Source organism: Eptatretus burgeri, chromosome 10 (assembly GCF_056783735.1).
Source record: "Eptatretus burgeri isolate ZD-2024b chromosome 10, Ebu_testis_v1, whole genome shotgun sequence".
NCBI classification, from domain to species: domain Eukaryota; kingdom Metazoa; phylum Chordata; class Myxini; order Myxiniformes; family Myxinidae; genus Eptatretus; species Eptatretus burgeri.
In genome coordinates, this window is record NC_140970.1 from 29,869,719 (window position 1) to 29,886,163 (window position 16,445).

The 16,445-nt window shown below is 47.6% G+C and overlaps 1 protein-coding gene across 3 annotated transcripts in view; it reads left to right on the forward strand.

Annotated features, from left to right (window-relative positions):
* The window catches only part of LOC147018200 (coiled-coil domain-containing protein 80-like), a 46,589-nt gene that overhangs the window by 22,734 nt on the left and 7,410 nt on the right, over window positions 1–16,445 (forward strand). For all 3 annotated transcript variants that reach the window (XM_085897663.1, XM_085897665.1, XM_085897664.1), the window contains 2 exons: window positions 3,535–3,635; window positions 11,597–11,677. In XM_085897663.1, coding sequence (XP_085753789.1) covers window positions 3,535–3,635; window positions 11,597–11,677 — 182 coding nt within the window. The remainder of the gene's footprint in view (window positions 1–3,534; window positions 3,636–11,596; window positions 11,678–16,445) is intronic.

Consider the following 16,445-nt stretch of genomic DNA (forward strand, 5'->3'; position numbering starts at 1 on the left):
GATATGAGGAAAGCCAGAGAAACTCAACCTTGCTTAAGCTTATGAGACCTATAATGTGCAAAAGATATTTCATCATTTGCCAAATGTGGCAATAACAAGTTTTCAGAGCATTCCCTGATTATATTATCCTTCCCCACACATCAATTTCCTTCACACCCAGAGGGTAGTATCGCTGACTATCCTCACAACACCTCTTCCCAAACTCCATGAATGTACTCCCAACTACACATGCTTTAATAACCTGCTGTATCTCTGGCTGTATCTTCTCTTTTTAACTACAATTTCCTGCATGACGGCTGCCATATCCGATGCTCTCGTGACCGCGACTCCTTTTGTTTCTCCAATGTAGTTTAGAGCATCAAATGCCATGACACAGAGTGGCTGCAAAAGGACTCTCTTAATTCCATCCAGTCAAATGAAATTTGGTCCCACCCAATGAAACTGGTCAAATTTCCATCACAAACCACTTCCCTATGCTCTCTGCAGACATACATGTACAATGCCTATAATTGCTTGCACGAGAGTCTACTCTCCCTTCTGTTTCAGTTCATGTTTTAACAGTTCAGTTCATGCTGTCCATTCCTGCCATTTCAACACAAATGAAATTCAAACCACCGTGGGATTTTTAACGTCCACCAGCTAATGCCTACAGACGGGACGCCCGTTTAATGTACATCCGAGGAATGGCACACACATTCATGAATCAATCACCCTGCCTGTGAAACAGCAGGATGACAGTTTATAGCTGGCTTGGGATTCAAACCCAGGGAAGGCGGCTTCGAAGTGAATCAAAATAAATATCACAGGGAAAATAAATTATTCTAAACGAGCAAATACCACCCGTCGCTTCTCCGACGGGAATACTGAGAGGGAGGGAGAGTGAGGAGGTGGAAAGAGAGAGAGGAGGGAGGGGAGTGATGGGTGCGGGAGTGAGAAGAGAGGGGGAGTGAGAAGAGGTGGGGGAAGGGAAGGCAGCAAGAGGTGAGAGGAAGGGAAGGCAGCAAGGTGAGAGGAAGGGAAGGCGGCAAGGTGAGAGGTGAGAGGAAGGGAAGGCCCCCCCCCCATCTACTTTTTCGAACCCCCCTGCCCCCCAACCATCTACTTTCCTCTTGAAGAAGTCCTTTCATTCAAGCTTCCTTCTGAGTCTCACTATCTGCCATGATCTTTCCTGGGAAAGTCACATTTCCAAGCTGGCCTCCAAAGCAAGTCACCGACTGGGCATTCTCCATCGTGCAAAGTCCTTCCTTGGCACACCTGAGTTTCTAACAACATACAAAGCTTTCGTCCACAGCCTGATGGAATACTGCTCTCCCCTCTGGGCTGGTGCTCCTGCCTCTTACCTTTCTCGGCTTCACGCTGTGGAAACCAAGGCATGTAGGATCATTGATATCTCCCACGATGAGGCTGAGTCTTTGAGTCTTTCACTCTCTCACCGCAGGCAGGTTGGTGGTATTCCTGTCTTCTACCGACTCCTCTCCAGCATCGCCCACTGCTCTGAAATATGTCCCCCCATATATCTGCAGGGCGTTCAAAGTCCGCCTGCAACCCCTTCTGGTTTAACTCCCAAAATCAAGAATCATTGCTCACGTTCACTCTTGCATTCCTCTTTTTCCCCCGACCTTTGGAACAAATTCCCACTCTCTCTTCAATCCCACGCTTCCCTCCAGGTCTTCAAAACAGCTGTTCACCATCTCTTATATTCCCCCCATCCAAAACCTCGATCTTTCCTACCCCCGCTAATCCACCCCAAATCCACCTCCTTCAAATTCTCTATTTCCCTTCCTGAAAGTTCCTGTGGTGTTCATCTTGTTGACCATGTGTACCCCACCCGATTCCTCTCCCTTCCACAAATCTAATGTCTCTGTACCCTTCTGTTTTTTCCTTCCCTCTCCCCTTATAGTGTGTTTCTGTGCATTTGCTCTTATATGAGCCTCAACAGTGTACACAAAAAAAGGGTAGAGGTGCAGTGGAGCATTCTCAAACAATTACGATTCATACCGTCTCATCAAAATGCTTCTGCATCGAATAACAGTAAAGATGGAAACAAAATAATATCTGAAATCCATTGCGTTCCGGTCACACTATAAACACTGCCCAGAGACAAATTCACGTCTGGAGACGAACAAACACCGACTGGACGCATCCAGGCGGTGTTCGTTCATCTCTGAACGCGACTGAAGACAAACTCCGGGCCAGACATAAACACCGCTTGAACACGTATGGAAATAACCACTGTCCAGACATGTATAGGCAATGTATCGGCAACTGATAGCTTTGTATGCACAACCCTCCCCCTGGTTACATGCATGAAGGAAAACATACCTACTGCTAAAACTAAAAACACCTCACAGCACTGGAAAACGTGGGGACAGGAATACTGCACTGTAAATGGCAGAGACTTGTAATACCGTCCCTCACCTGGAGGCGGTGCTACACGATACACATTTACATGGAGAATTTGCGTCCCCCTCATCCTCCCTCCCCCATGACCACCGGCAACGATAAAAACACCCCTATACATTAATTGGGGTCATGCTAATCCGCTGTACCAAGTCTGGATGTAATCAGCTCAGAACTGGAGGAGTAGCATGACAAACAACACACACACTAACCATCCATCCATCGGGATCATACTCTGTACAGAGTGTAGGTGCTGCTGAAGCAGTGTCTGGGCTATCGGGCACAATCCTGGATGGATCGCAACTCCGACGCAGGATACTCAAATGGCTCAATCATCCCAGCAAGCTGGTACTCATTTTGCCGACCTCGGAAAGATGACAGGCTGAGTCAATCCTACCTGGTATTAATTCAATGGCCGAGCACGAATTGAACTCAGGACCCCATGATCCCAAGCTCACCACCCTAACCATTAAGCCACCACCAGGCAAGCACATAAATACTGGTCCGTGAATTATAGTGAGGATTCTCATGGCAACTTTACAGTCACCACACAAATGGAATCATCGGGGATCATGCAAGCTCTACATTGCCAAATATTAAGAGTCCTGAAGGAGCAGAGAAAGACCAAATTCCACCAAATAGACAAGACCACGGTAAATTGGTACGTTATAATTATACCCACATCAGCTGCTGCAGGTGTTTGTTTATATCGTGACTTGAGACATTTTTTGGAGGAGCTGCAGCGTAGGAAAACTATTCCTCAACCCTAAACAGTGCAATAGGTACATGGTTACTCCACACATAAGGTACTTAATCAAATTCATGGAAAACTCGACCCAGGAACTCACCACTATCACAAAGTGGTTAGACGATTTGTTGAAGAAGCAAGCAAGCCTAGCATATTGATCCCCATATGAATGCCCATTTGCAACTTTGGTTTCTTGCAATTGTGCCAGACTTCTGGCAATTGAGGTGTACAGCATTGCTTGTGAGTGTCCCCCTGAGTATTGCCTCGTGAACTGCAAGTGAAAATGAAAAGTCGTCTACAGCAAACTTGAGTACCCCTTCCTTCTGAAGATGTGTTCAGCGCTTGGGGAGGTATGTATGGTACTATGAATGGCTTGTGTGCACCAGGTTCCTCTGGAATAGACGGCTTCTGCTTATTTCAGCTCCTTCTGGTGACGATGACAGCTTTATCCTCCAGCTTGGTGCTCTCACTTCTCCCTGCAGTCTCGGTAAACGTTATAATCACCTGAACACTTTCTTTGATAATAATGTGGTACAACATTTACATCAAGCTACCAAACAAGTGTCTTATCTACTTGTTGCATGTGCAACAGAAAGGAGAGTGGGTGGGGTGCCAAATGTAGAAAACCTAAATTGACAAAAAAAAAAAAAATAATAATAATAATAATAATAATAATAATAATAATAATAAATAGCACCACTGGACCTGTAGGTTTTCTGGGCCCTGGCCTAATATTGTAATGCAAGTTTGGTAGCATTCTGACTGGTGGGTCTGGAGAAGATGATTTGTGAAGGACCACGCAATTCCCTAAAAATTGACCGCCGGAGAAGAAGATTTTTGAAGGAATTTACTAAGTCGGCCATTTTGACCTACTCAAAGCCAAGTGACCGGAACAACCTTCGCAATCCCCATTACGAGTCAGGAGCAGAACGTTGCTGCCAAATTTCAGCTGGATCGTCCCAGCAGTTTGGCCGGAGAAGTCAAAATAGGAGACGGACAGACGGTGTACGATGACAAGACCTCTGGAATTTCAATTCCGAATAAGTTTAAAAGGAAGAGAAGTTTGATAACCGTTTGTTTAAAGTGAGGAAAATAAGAGAATGGTGGTTGAGAAATTAGCATAAGAGTTTGTAAGGGGAAATATGGGAATCGGGAAAGGTACAGAGGGACTAATATAATTATTTCACATAATATATAGCTTTTGGACAGAATACAGAAACAACTCTTCCCCCTCTCCCCTCACTGTACGTTTTATCAGATACCTAACAGCAAATCAAAGTACCCAAACACACAACTGTGCAAAACACTCACTCTTCAAAATATTCGTCTGCATTCGACCGCAGACCCAAGAGAGACTTGATCTCACCTGATGAACAGACTGGTTTTCACAATGGACATTCGGTTCAGGAACAGAAAGATGTACTATATTGATGTTGTTTTTTTTTTCTTCCAGAAAAGGTTAATGTCTGTGATTATACCAACTCGAGGATATCATGGCCGTTTAGAGAACTGAAAGACCCCTCCAAACATCATCATCCGCAAAGATGAACGATATTTTGGATTAATGTCCAACAGAACATTTGTCCTAGATGCGAGGGAAAATAGAAAAGTCACAAAGGCTTACGTAAAACTGAAAGAATAAAACATTGCCACAAGACTTGATCCTTTTCAACCCTTTTGTACATGAATGAAGTGTAACAGTACTGGAGGGATACCTTTGAGTTGATGAAAACTGTGGCCACTAATCAATGGATGTTACCAGTGAAATGTCAAGAGCTTTGATGAAACTGAAAAGGTACTTTAATAGAACAAAACCAATGCTTCTTGCTTCCATCTGGGTGATCATCATGCACGTCATCAACTCAATAGCAACCTCCATGGTCACTCACTCACCGAGGCATCAAACCCCCACAGCTTTCAAGCTATGTGCCAAGCGACGAAGGAAATCGCTGCCATGCTTTCTACACATGGAAACGGTCTTGAAACTTTTCTTCTTCCTCTACGATTGAGGCTCGTAGAAGGACACGGTGACGGGGTGTAAAAAGGCAAAGAAGACAGTGGGCTTGTGAGGCCGTGCATGAACAAAACAAGGCTGAGGGTACATCTGTAGATACGCATGAACGTCTCTCTACAGTACTGCTGAAGGAATCTGCAACACCAATATGAGGTCTGCCTCGGACCGCTTTGATCTCTATGTGCGAGGCCTGCCGAGATGAAAGGTCCGGTGCGAGGCAAAGACAAAATCGTCATACAACGATTTGCTCACCACCAGATAACTGATGGATGGGTTTCTATACGAGAGGGACAAAGGGTTAGCGTGGATGGGTGACAACAGTGGTTGATAATATTGAAGGTGAGCTGGAGTGATGATGAAATATCAAAATTTGGCTACCACGAGATGAAGCAGCATTCCAGTCTGGTGTCTCTCATTGAGGAAGTGTATCATCACTGGAATAAAAAGGTGCATCATCATTAATACTTGTGGGCACTCCCGCCCTCTGGGGGTGAGTAGCCTTCTCGGCCCACCTCCGGGTGTTTATGATGGCCCACGTCCGGATACAAAACTTGATGTAACTTGATGTAACTTGATGTAAAAGCGTGAGGCCGCTCGAAGCAAAAATCTCCATATTCCAGGAATCATTCCCAACATCATTATACAATTTTCAAACCCGAGTTTATGGCCGTAAAATAAATACTCCAAGTGTGTGTATTTAATGGCTGTGTCCAGGTCCAGGACAGAGCTGGACCCCAACTAAAAAGGACCCTCGGGCCACCGAGAAGTTCAATCACTCACTGCCTGTACGTCTGCGCACGGCGTCACGTGACCAGCCCGCTCGCCGTCGGATGAAATGCCCCAACAAAATGTTTAAAAAAACTTCCGTTTTTCACCGGAATTCTTTCAGATACCAGTGGAGCACATCCCCAGACCATCTAAAATATAAACATTCTAATCTCACAGACGCTCCGAGGAAGCACTCCCTCAGGAGGACAGGTTATGAAGTGGCAGTGAATGGAAAGCATGTGGTGTCCCTTCCAGAGTCTCGCGGTGATTTGAATTGAAAACGTTTTCCGAGCGGGGTTAACCAAGATCCGTCGGTCCAAATGAACAATTACAGCAACAAGGCCTCCGTAATTCCCACTACGCACCGTGTGCTAAACCAACGAAAGAAAGTGACAGACAACGAGCTGGTACATTGAACAATCGGGGTTAATTTATAATGGGGCGGGAGGGGGGCACAAAAAGAGCAGAGTTAAACCTGTAATGTACTGAATGGAAGATGCTTAGCAGGCAGACACGAGCGGAGGAACAGTCGAGCTGAGCTGTGTTGCACAAGCGCGAGCGCGGGCGTACTCTGCCCGGCTGCCCTCCTTTATTACGTATGCACACGCACAAGCCGCGTTCGACTACTGCATTCCTACGACGCCTCAGGCGGCGCGCACACCTTATATCCCTTGCAGATACGATGACCACTCCGACCACTCCCACACCACCATGCCCTTCTCCGTAGGCCCGCAGACTCCACCACACTCCTCCCCCCTAAAACTATGATTATTAAATGATCACCATTATAAGAAGCATAAACAACACGAAGGACTTCGGTATAATAACCACGAAAATAAAATGAAAACAGCGAAGTATAACAGCACACCACATCATATAATGCGTGAAAGCGGGTTAATGGAGCTGCCCCGACCAGATTCCGAAGACACAGCACCTCCCAAACTCTGGCCGCGTTACCGATATGAAGCAGCAAGGCGAAAAAAAAACACAGCAGCCCTACCCAGCGGAAACGCCCCCAGGCGGCTCATGCTGACATGGCCCTCGCCGAGGTCGTGGTGATCTTTCGAGCCAACCTCCCCCGGCACCATCAAACGCCTCCGGCCCACTCCCCCCCAGGCAGACCCGACGTAGATAAACATTCCGAGGCCGGAAGCCCGCTGTCTGGAAGCCGTGGCGCCAGCGGCAGCCTTGATCGACCTTGGCCGGGGGCGCTGAACAGCGCCGCTGGCTGTACGCACTTAATGCTCCAAAACAACTCACGCACCACAATCAGTTGAGACGCCAACGCCCGTCTAAACGGCCTTGAGCGAACACAGAGAGCTGCGCTCGCAACCAGAGGTGGGGGTAACGCCGACCAGTGCACCAGTCTTGGTTCCGAGTCGATCTCCGAGACCCACACGGCAGCTAGACGGTCGCAATTCCATTTAAACCACACTTCAATCATAGGCTCGTTATAAATCACTACGAACATCACTTGAAGCATTGCAAACTCATTTTTCCGTACAGCGCGGTCTTTTGATAAACTCCCAGCACATGACAAAGCAGCTACCTGCGGCCCGGGACAATGGAAGGCCAACCCAACCTTTTTATTCGCCCCCACATCACATTGATCATAATACCAACCCCATTGACTGATCTCCGCCAAATCCACTTTCACACGAGAACTGCTGGCATTTATTTCAACAACGTTAAACTGCATCACTAGAGCAAGGAAAAACACATATGCCATGAACAACAACCCACAACCCACATCACGAGTCCGTTTCTTGGTTGTCGACTCGATGTTGTGACTCGCGACTCCCTTTAACGCCACGGGCTCACCGCCACCTGTTGAAGCTGCCTGAACAACACCGACGCGCATTGCCTCACGAACGCCGCCGAAGCGCAGGAACTCATCGCGAGCGAAGCGCGGGAACTCATCGCGAGAGCTGATACGGCTCTCGCCGCTCCCGAACCGCACATCACCGCCGCAGGCAGCAACGAACGGTCGCTCCCGCCGCATCGACGCGGCCCCCGCCGCCAGAGCCTCGCCCTCGGTACTCGACGAAGGCCTCGAAGAGAGCACTGGCACATCTGGAGGTACGAACCGGAGATCCAGTCCGAGGTGCGCCAGCCAGTCCCGACCCAAAAGGGCGGGCCCCTCCCCTCGTACAACGAACACCGAGAGCCGGGCGCGTCGATCTCGGTAGCGCACTGAGACGTCGGCCCTCGCAAGCGGTGCAATCGCTTCACCGGTGTACGTGTATAACGACAAGGCCGTCTTGACCAGGCGAATACCGCGAAGACCACGAGCCGCCTGCTCACCCATGACCGACACTGCAGCCCCGGTATCCACGCAAAACACAGTCGGTTGGCCATTCACTTCGACCTCCACCGTGAAAGGCGTCGTCATCTCCGAACCAACGGAAAACAGACTCAACCGTGGTTGCATTTCCTGCTCCGGCTCGCCGGCATCGTCATGCCCCGGTTGCAGGCCGATCTCCAGGTCACTGGGGTCCTCCCGCACCTCGTCATCCAAGACCCCAACGGAGGCCCCCGCCATCCGACACACACGCTTCAAATGTCCCACCTTGTGACAATGCAAACACACGGTGTTCTTATACGGGCACATTTGTCACAGGTGCGGACCCCCACACCCCCAGCACCCCCGGAAAGCCCCTTCGCTCCAGGTGCGACCGTGCTGCGGTGCCCCTTCGCTCCCGGTGCGACCGTGCTGCGGTGCGCGCCCTCGTCCCGCACCGCTAGGCGCGCGTGCAACCTGCGGCACTTGAGCCATCGCGCGGACTCCGGGCTGCGCGACCTGCGGCACTTGTGCGGTCACCGCGTGGACCTCGGGATTAGCCGACATGCCCCAGCTGGAGCTACTCATTACGTCCTGGCCAGCAATGGTGCGGACATCCGTGAGTGTCTGCTCGACAGACGAAGCAGTCACGACCGCCGAGTCGAATGTGATGTCGGTCAACCGCAGGATGGCTGCTACCATCTTTGTGTCTCGCAGACCAGAAATAAAACGATCTCTGAGCCGTGCCGGACGCTCCTCTGTCGTGAATTTGCACGGCACAGCCGAATGCTTCACCCGTGCTACGAAGTCCGCAACGCGCTCCTCGCCACCCTTAGCGAGATGATCGAACTGGAACCGCGCGAGATGTAACGACTTCTCTGGCGCCAAGTGGGTCTTCATTTTCACCACGATGTCCTGAAAGGATAGCACGTCATCACTGGGCCTATTTGGAGCCACCAAATCACTCAGCAGCCGGTAGTGCTCCGTTGATAGCGAGGCGAGCAAGATCACCTTGCGTTTCTCTTCATCCTCTACATCATTCGCACGAAAGTAGCAACCTAACTGTTCAGAAAACAACTCGAACTCATCTCCCCCGAACACGGGTACGCGTCCGTGCGCCGTGCCCCGACCTTCTGCCATGCTCGTGCTGGCGAGACCCTTGGTTCCGTAGCTTGGAACCGCCCGGGTTACTTGCCGCCCTGCACACGCCGATCCGAAGATCCTCGTCAGCCAACTGTAATGTACTGAATGGAAGATGCTTAGCAGGCAGACACGAGCGGAGGAACAGTCGAGCTGGGCTGTGTTGCACTCCCACACCACCATGCCCTTCCCCGTAGGCCCGCAGACTCCACCACAAAACCAACTATCAAGAAGGAATGCAAGTCATGTACAAGGCACTTAAACAATTGCTACTTATAGACTGAGCCCACAGACACACACCCAAAATAAATGGTGGCCGCGGCCTTTATTTGGCCCTTCAGGTCAGGAGGGAAGGCGAGCTGAGGGCAAGAGTCTGCACTTGCACCTGCTGTCCGCCTCGTGCGGTCTGGTCGAGCTAGTCCGGTGGCAGGAATCGAACCCACCGCCTCAACATAGCACCAAGCACCAGGGACGAAGGATAGAGCGACGGACGCCAGCCAGCACGAAGGCGGACGAGGCGAGAGACGATGAAGCCACAGGCGATCAAGGCCGAAAAAAACATTCCACGGATCAGACGACACCAGGCGAGCCAGACCCAGACAGAATCATCGCACCGACCGTTATTCGTTCCTCTCTTGAGGTGGGAGGGATTTTTTCCCTGGCCACTCGCCTCCTGATTGGACGGTTGCGTCACGCGATTCTCTAGCCGTCCCTCATTGGAGAGGCCCACAGTAGGCGGGGCAACTCCCACCCTTCTGGGTGGAGTCCCGATCTGAGGCGATGAGCCTCCTGATTGGACGAAGGGCGTGCCCTTGCGCTCGTGAGCGGAGTCGGCTCTGAGGCGATGACCCTCCTGATTGGACAAAGGGTGCACCCTTGCTCTCGTGGGCGGAGTCGGCTCTGGAGTGAGGGGTCCCACCCACGTCCGCAGCCAGAAACATGTGCGCTATGGCGTCGGTGGAGCGAGGAACGGTGCCGCTGTTGTTGTTGTTGTTGTTGTTGTTGTAAAAAAAACCCTGACTAAAAAATAAACCCACAGCGCACACATGAAATTCCCATTAGACATCGGGGATGGATTCTAACTATAAACACATACACTTAACGAAATAACTAAACTTTGGGACGGCTAACTGTCTGTGTGCAAGAGGCTTCCAAATCCGTAACAACATAACCTCCACCCCCTATGCCTGGTGTTGGTTTAATGGTGAGGGTGGTGGGCTTGGGATCCGAGGATCCTGAATTCAAATCCCACTCGGCTGTTTAATTAATACCAGGTGGGGTTGACTCTGCCTGTCATCCTTCCGAGGTCGGCAAAATGAGTGCAGCATGCTGGTATCCTGTGTCGGAGTGGCGACCCTTCCAGCGTTGTGCCCAATAGCCGAGGAGACTGCTTGGGGAGCATCAACGCTCTGCACTGGTCCCAATGGATGGATTTAGACCTCCAGGCTCCACACCCCACCTCAAATGGCTGACAAGAAACTTGCCGACCCTTCTTCCAACACCACACCTCCAGTTCACCATACACTACACACATGTGCTCATTTACAGATAGATTAGCCACAAAAATCTCAGAGCTTTGTAAACACGAGCAGGTCGCTTTGATGAAAGTTTGATTCATCCTGACGATAATTCACGGACCAATGTTTGTGTGTTTGTATGTCGCTACTCCTCCTACAATTCTGGGCCGATTACAGTTAGACTAGCTAAATAGGATCACCATAACCCCAATTGGTGTATAGGTGTGTTTTTATCTTTGCCAGTGGTCTTGGGATGGGGAGGAGGGGTGGGGGGGATGGGATGGGAGACGCAAATTGTCTTTGCACTTGTGTGTCATGGAGTGCCACCTCCAGGTGGGGGAGGATAATACAAGTCCTCACCATTTACAGTACAGTATTCCTGTCCCCACGTTTTCCAGTGCAGCGAGGTGTTTTGAATTATAAGCAGTAGGTATGTATTTACTTCATGCACGTAACCCGGTTATTTTTATTTTCGGGAGCGATTGAAGCAGCTGTCAGTTGCCTATACACTACCCAAATAAAGGTGGATGATGTTGATGTTGATGTTGATGTTGATGTTGATGTTGATGTTGATGTTGATGTTGATGTTGATGTTGATGTTGATGTTGATGTTGATGTTGATGTTGATGTTGATGTTGATGTTGATGTTGATGTTGATGTTGATGTTGATGTTGATGTTGATGTTGATGTTGATGTTGATGTTGATGTTGATGTTTTTTTTTCCCCAGCACTTCGGCACATACTTGTACTGAAACTGCTGGGCCTGGGGACTCAGGCTGAGGGAGTGGTGGAGTTTCATGCCCTCAACGGTAAAGCATCATAAACGCTATCATCCAATGGACAACACAGACTGAAACACAAAACACTGTGCAAAAAACCATTAGCTTGTGGTGTTTTATCGTATCGCTATCCAGAAGAAAATGTTTTTGCAATTTTGAGCAAACAGTACTTTAATGGAGACGGGACAAAGGACTACAGGGAATTCGGCAGACACAGTCGAGAGAGCTGTAACCTGCAGTTATCAGTGTCAGGGATCTGTGATGGGCTGGTAGGGCACCCTTGAGGTGTGTGCACTTGTTTCTGAGCTCGCCAGCCTGTGTTTGAATCCTGATCCAATTACAAAATGTTGTCACCCTGGTGTTTCACAGGTAGGGTGACACTGAGCTTAATGCCCATCCGAGACGATGTACTTGTGATGCCACACCCTGCCTGCGAAGCATCAATCCGACAGTTTACACTGTAGTTGGGTCAGGAAGCAAACCCAGACTAGACGAACAGTTTAAAATCTTGTGCCAACCCCAGGCTATCCTGTGAGCCCTCAAATACCAGATTCCATTCAATCATTATATCAACCTTTGGAATTGACTAATGTTTGACTTAATCACCAGACTCAGTGGTGTAATGATCAGAGTGTCTGCTCTGAATCTGGGAGGTCAATGATTCAAACCCCAGCAAAGCCAAACAAAAGACTTAAAATAAGATAAAAACAAATTTTAAAAGTACATGCTCCTTCCTTGCTTAATGTTTGGCATTTGAAAGGATAAGAACATGGACAACCCGTCCATGGGGAGGAGGAAATGCCCACTGAGTGTGGTGATAAAAAGCGGTGCCATCATTGTGATGTCACTGGTACCCAGATATCCCAGGAAGTGATGGCATTTCCCCCAAGCTCAATGACACATGTTCATCTGTTTGTTAGGGTCAAAACTTGTTCCAGGTGAGAAATGGCATTCACTTTCTTTTGAATACGGTTTCTTAGGTAGCATTTTGAGCTGAAAACGATGTTGCAGCCCAATTTATAATAAAAAGGTGCCCAGTTTTTTAACTTTTAGGTGCCGGGGGCTTTCCCATCAATTTTGACTGGTGAAGTGATGTGTTATCATCCCAGTGGGTATATAAAGATACCTCAAGGTGCAAAGAAAAGGTTGACATTAAAAATATGGCCCATATGCCCATGAAATGAGGAGAAAGGGACCAAACAGCCCCTAATGGCACAATACCATGATATAAGCAATTATCATGCTGAATGCATGGATGTTGTGCTTATTTTGGTAAAATTGTTTGAAATGCAATCCAGAGTATATAACTTGATATCTGCTCGTTCAAATAAAGCAGCACCGAGTCGGAGCCCATGTGCCATGAAATGGGCCCACATGAAGGAATTGCTCTTCAATGTACCAATGGGCACCTGGATGACATAATGTGGCCATTAGGGGTCCTCACAAGGGCCTGTACCAAAATCACAAAAACAGTCGTTTTTCAACAAACTGTCAATATGTGTGTTTGTTGGCATGTTGAGCAAAAAACAATCCAGTCAAAAACATGGAAATGGTCGAAATGGACTCATGATTTTCAATTGACAGAGGGACCACTTGAAGAATGAGATAAATATCATTTTCCCTATCATGATCTGTCCTGCACAAAGTTATCATCACACAGGCTCTGAACATGTGGAATGGCTATGAGGCAACGATTTCACGTCTGTAGCCATTTGTGACACACAGAGGACCACGTGGTTTTTGCATAATGGGCGGAGCATCCCATCAGCATGTGGATCACCATTTCTGGTGCGCAATATTTTTCATAATGCTTAATATGAGCCCTTTTGGTGCCACGCATTCCCAGTGAGTCATCCATATGAAGAAAAGTTATGAAATACATTGTTCAGTGGTCATTCCATGTTTTAGTACAATACCACTCATTTAATGTGGCTATAAAACAGAAAACTAGAAGGACACTCGGTCGAGCGCATCCCTCCACCATGCAATACCTGATCCACTGGAACATATCAGGCCCAAAAGTTTTTGAGACATCATGCAAAATATCGTTTTTGGCTCAATCTCTCAATGGTGAAGAATCACTTTTAAAGTTAAATAATTCTCGTATCCAGATTCGGATCTTCACCAAAAATTGAATCAATTCTAACTTGTCACACATCCAATTTGTCCACCAAGCTTCGTCCAAATTTCAAGATATCCTGCTCACAGACAGACAAACAGAGATAGGTGTGAAACTATAGCCTCCATCCACCTTCGGTGGCAGAGGTAAAGATGTAGTTTGTTCCTTATTAGGACCCTTTTATGCTCCACACACTGGTTAAGATGCTTAAATTGGCCATCATGTTTATATACAATATATATTGTATACAATATTATTTATACACAATATTATATAGACATAATATTATATACTCTAGCAAATACCACCTGTTGCTTCGCTGATGGAAATACTAAGAGGGGGTTTTAAAAAATTTTTTTAAGGAGGGGGGACATGGAGAGTGTGAAGAGGTAGAGGGGGAAAGCGAGGAGGGAGAGTGAGAAAGGGTGGGCAAAGCGAGGAGGGAGGTAAAGTGAGAGGGGTAGGGGAAGGGAAGGCAGCGAGAGGCGTGAGGAAGGGAAGGCAGATGTGCGGTGGAGCGTTAAGTACGATTCATACTGTCTCATAAAAATGCTTCTGCACAGAATATCAATGAAGATTGAAACAAAATAATGTCTGAAATCCATTTCCTACCATATGATAAATACGACCCAGAGACGAACACCGCCCGGGCACACCGAGAGACAAACAGCGCCCGGACGCATCCGGAGCCAAACAATCCGGAGCCAAACACCGCCCAGACCCGCCGAGAGACAAACTCCCATGCGAACATAAATACCGCTCGGACACGTCCATAGCCAAGCCATCCGGAAACAAACTCTGAGGATGACGGAGCACGAACCACTTACCTGTCTGAAGGGTGTAAGGCATCAAAATGGTATTATGGTCTAAGGCGTCTAAAGGGTCTTTTGTGACTTTTGGGTCTTGGGGAATTAACGTTCAAAAAGGACATGATTAGTCTTTGGCAGTCTTCACGGACTGACGGACATCTTCACCACCTCACCGACCGTGCTGGTGTGTGTGTGTGTGTGTGTGTGTTTATGCAGTGCCTTAAGAAAGTCCACACCCCCTTTCAAAATTTTCACCTTTTGTTGCCTTATAGCCTGGAATTAAATTGCATTAAATCAGGCTTTTCCTACCTTTATTTACACACCGTAACCCACAACTTCCAAATGAAAAAACAAATTCTACAAATTTCAGAAAATTAATTTAAAATACAAAACTAGAATTTCATGGTTGGATAAGTGTCCACCCCCCTGAGTTAATATGCCTCTGCACAGTTAATATGCCAATCAGCTTGGTGGAAGTACCAATTACAGCTGTTAATATGTTGGAATAGGTCTCCACCAACTTTGCACACCTTCGTTAGGCAATATTTGCCCATTCTTCTGCACAAAACTGTTCAAGCTCAGTTGAGTTGCGTAGAGAACGTTGGACAGCTATCTTCAAGTCGTGCCACAGATTTTCGATTGGATGTAGGTCGGGGCTCTGACTGGGCCACTCAAAGACATTTATCTTTTTGTTCTTTAGCCACTCCAGTGTAGCTTTGACTGTGTGCTTCGGGTCGTTGTCATGCTGAAAGGTGAACTTCCGTCCCAATTTCTGCTTTCTTACAGAGGGAAGCACGTTCTCCTCTACGATTTTCTGCATTTTACTCTATCCATTTTCCTTTCTATCCTGACAAGTGCCCCAATCCCTGCTGATGAGAAACATCCTCAAAACATGATGCTGCGACCATCACACTTCACAGTAGGGATGGTGTTATTTGGGTGATGTGCTGTGTTGGGTTTGTGCCAAACGTAACGTTTTCAATTTCAGCTAAAAAGTTCCATCTTGGTTCCGTCACACCACAAAACGTTTTGCCGCAGGGCTTCAGAATCTCCAGTGTGTATTTTTTGCAAACTTCAAATGGGACTCAAGGTGGGCTTTTTTGAGCATTGGGTTTCTTCTTGCCACCCTACCGTACATGCTCGACTTGTGGTTGCTTGGGATATTGTTGTCACATGCACACGTTGACCAGTCTTTGTGATGAAGGATTCTTGGAGGCCTCTCTGATCAGCCTCCTCCTTGCTTGGTCATCCAATTTGGAGGGACGGCTTGATCAAGGCCATGTTTTGGTGGTACCATACACCTTCCACTTCTTAATGATTCACATGTGCTCCAAGGAATATTCAAGACATTTGAAATTCTTTTGAAGTTCTTTTCCACAACTTTATCCTGGAGGTCTTTTGAAAGGTCTTTGGTGCTCATGGCTGAATCTTTGCTGTGAATTGCACCACCCAGTAGGGGAAACCTTCAGGAACAGCTGATTTTATTCTGAAATAATCAGAATCACTACGATTTAACACAGGTGGAGGCCAATTAACTTGGTGTGTGATTTTGAAGGTGATTGGTTACACCTGAAGTAATTTACAATTGCTATTATAAAGGGGGGTGGACACTTATCCAACTAAGATATTCTAGTTTCGTATTTTCAATCAATTTTCTGAAATTTGTTTCATTTGTTTTTCACTTGCAAGTTGTGGGTTACAATGTGTAAATGAAGGTAGAAAAAGTCCAATTTGATGCAATATAATTCCAGGCGAAAAGGCAAAAAAAGTGAAAACTGTGAAAGGGGGTGTGGACTTTCTTTGGGAACTGTATCCATGGACATTTTGTGAAAAGAAATCTATTATTCTCTGTGATTTTGTTATGAGGCCC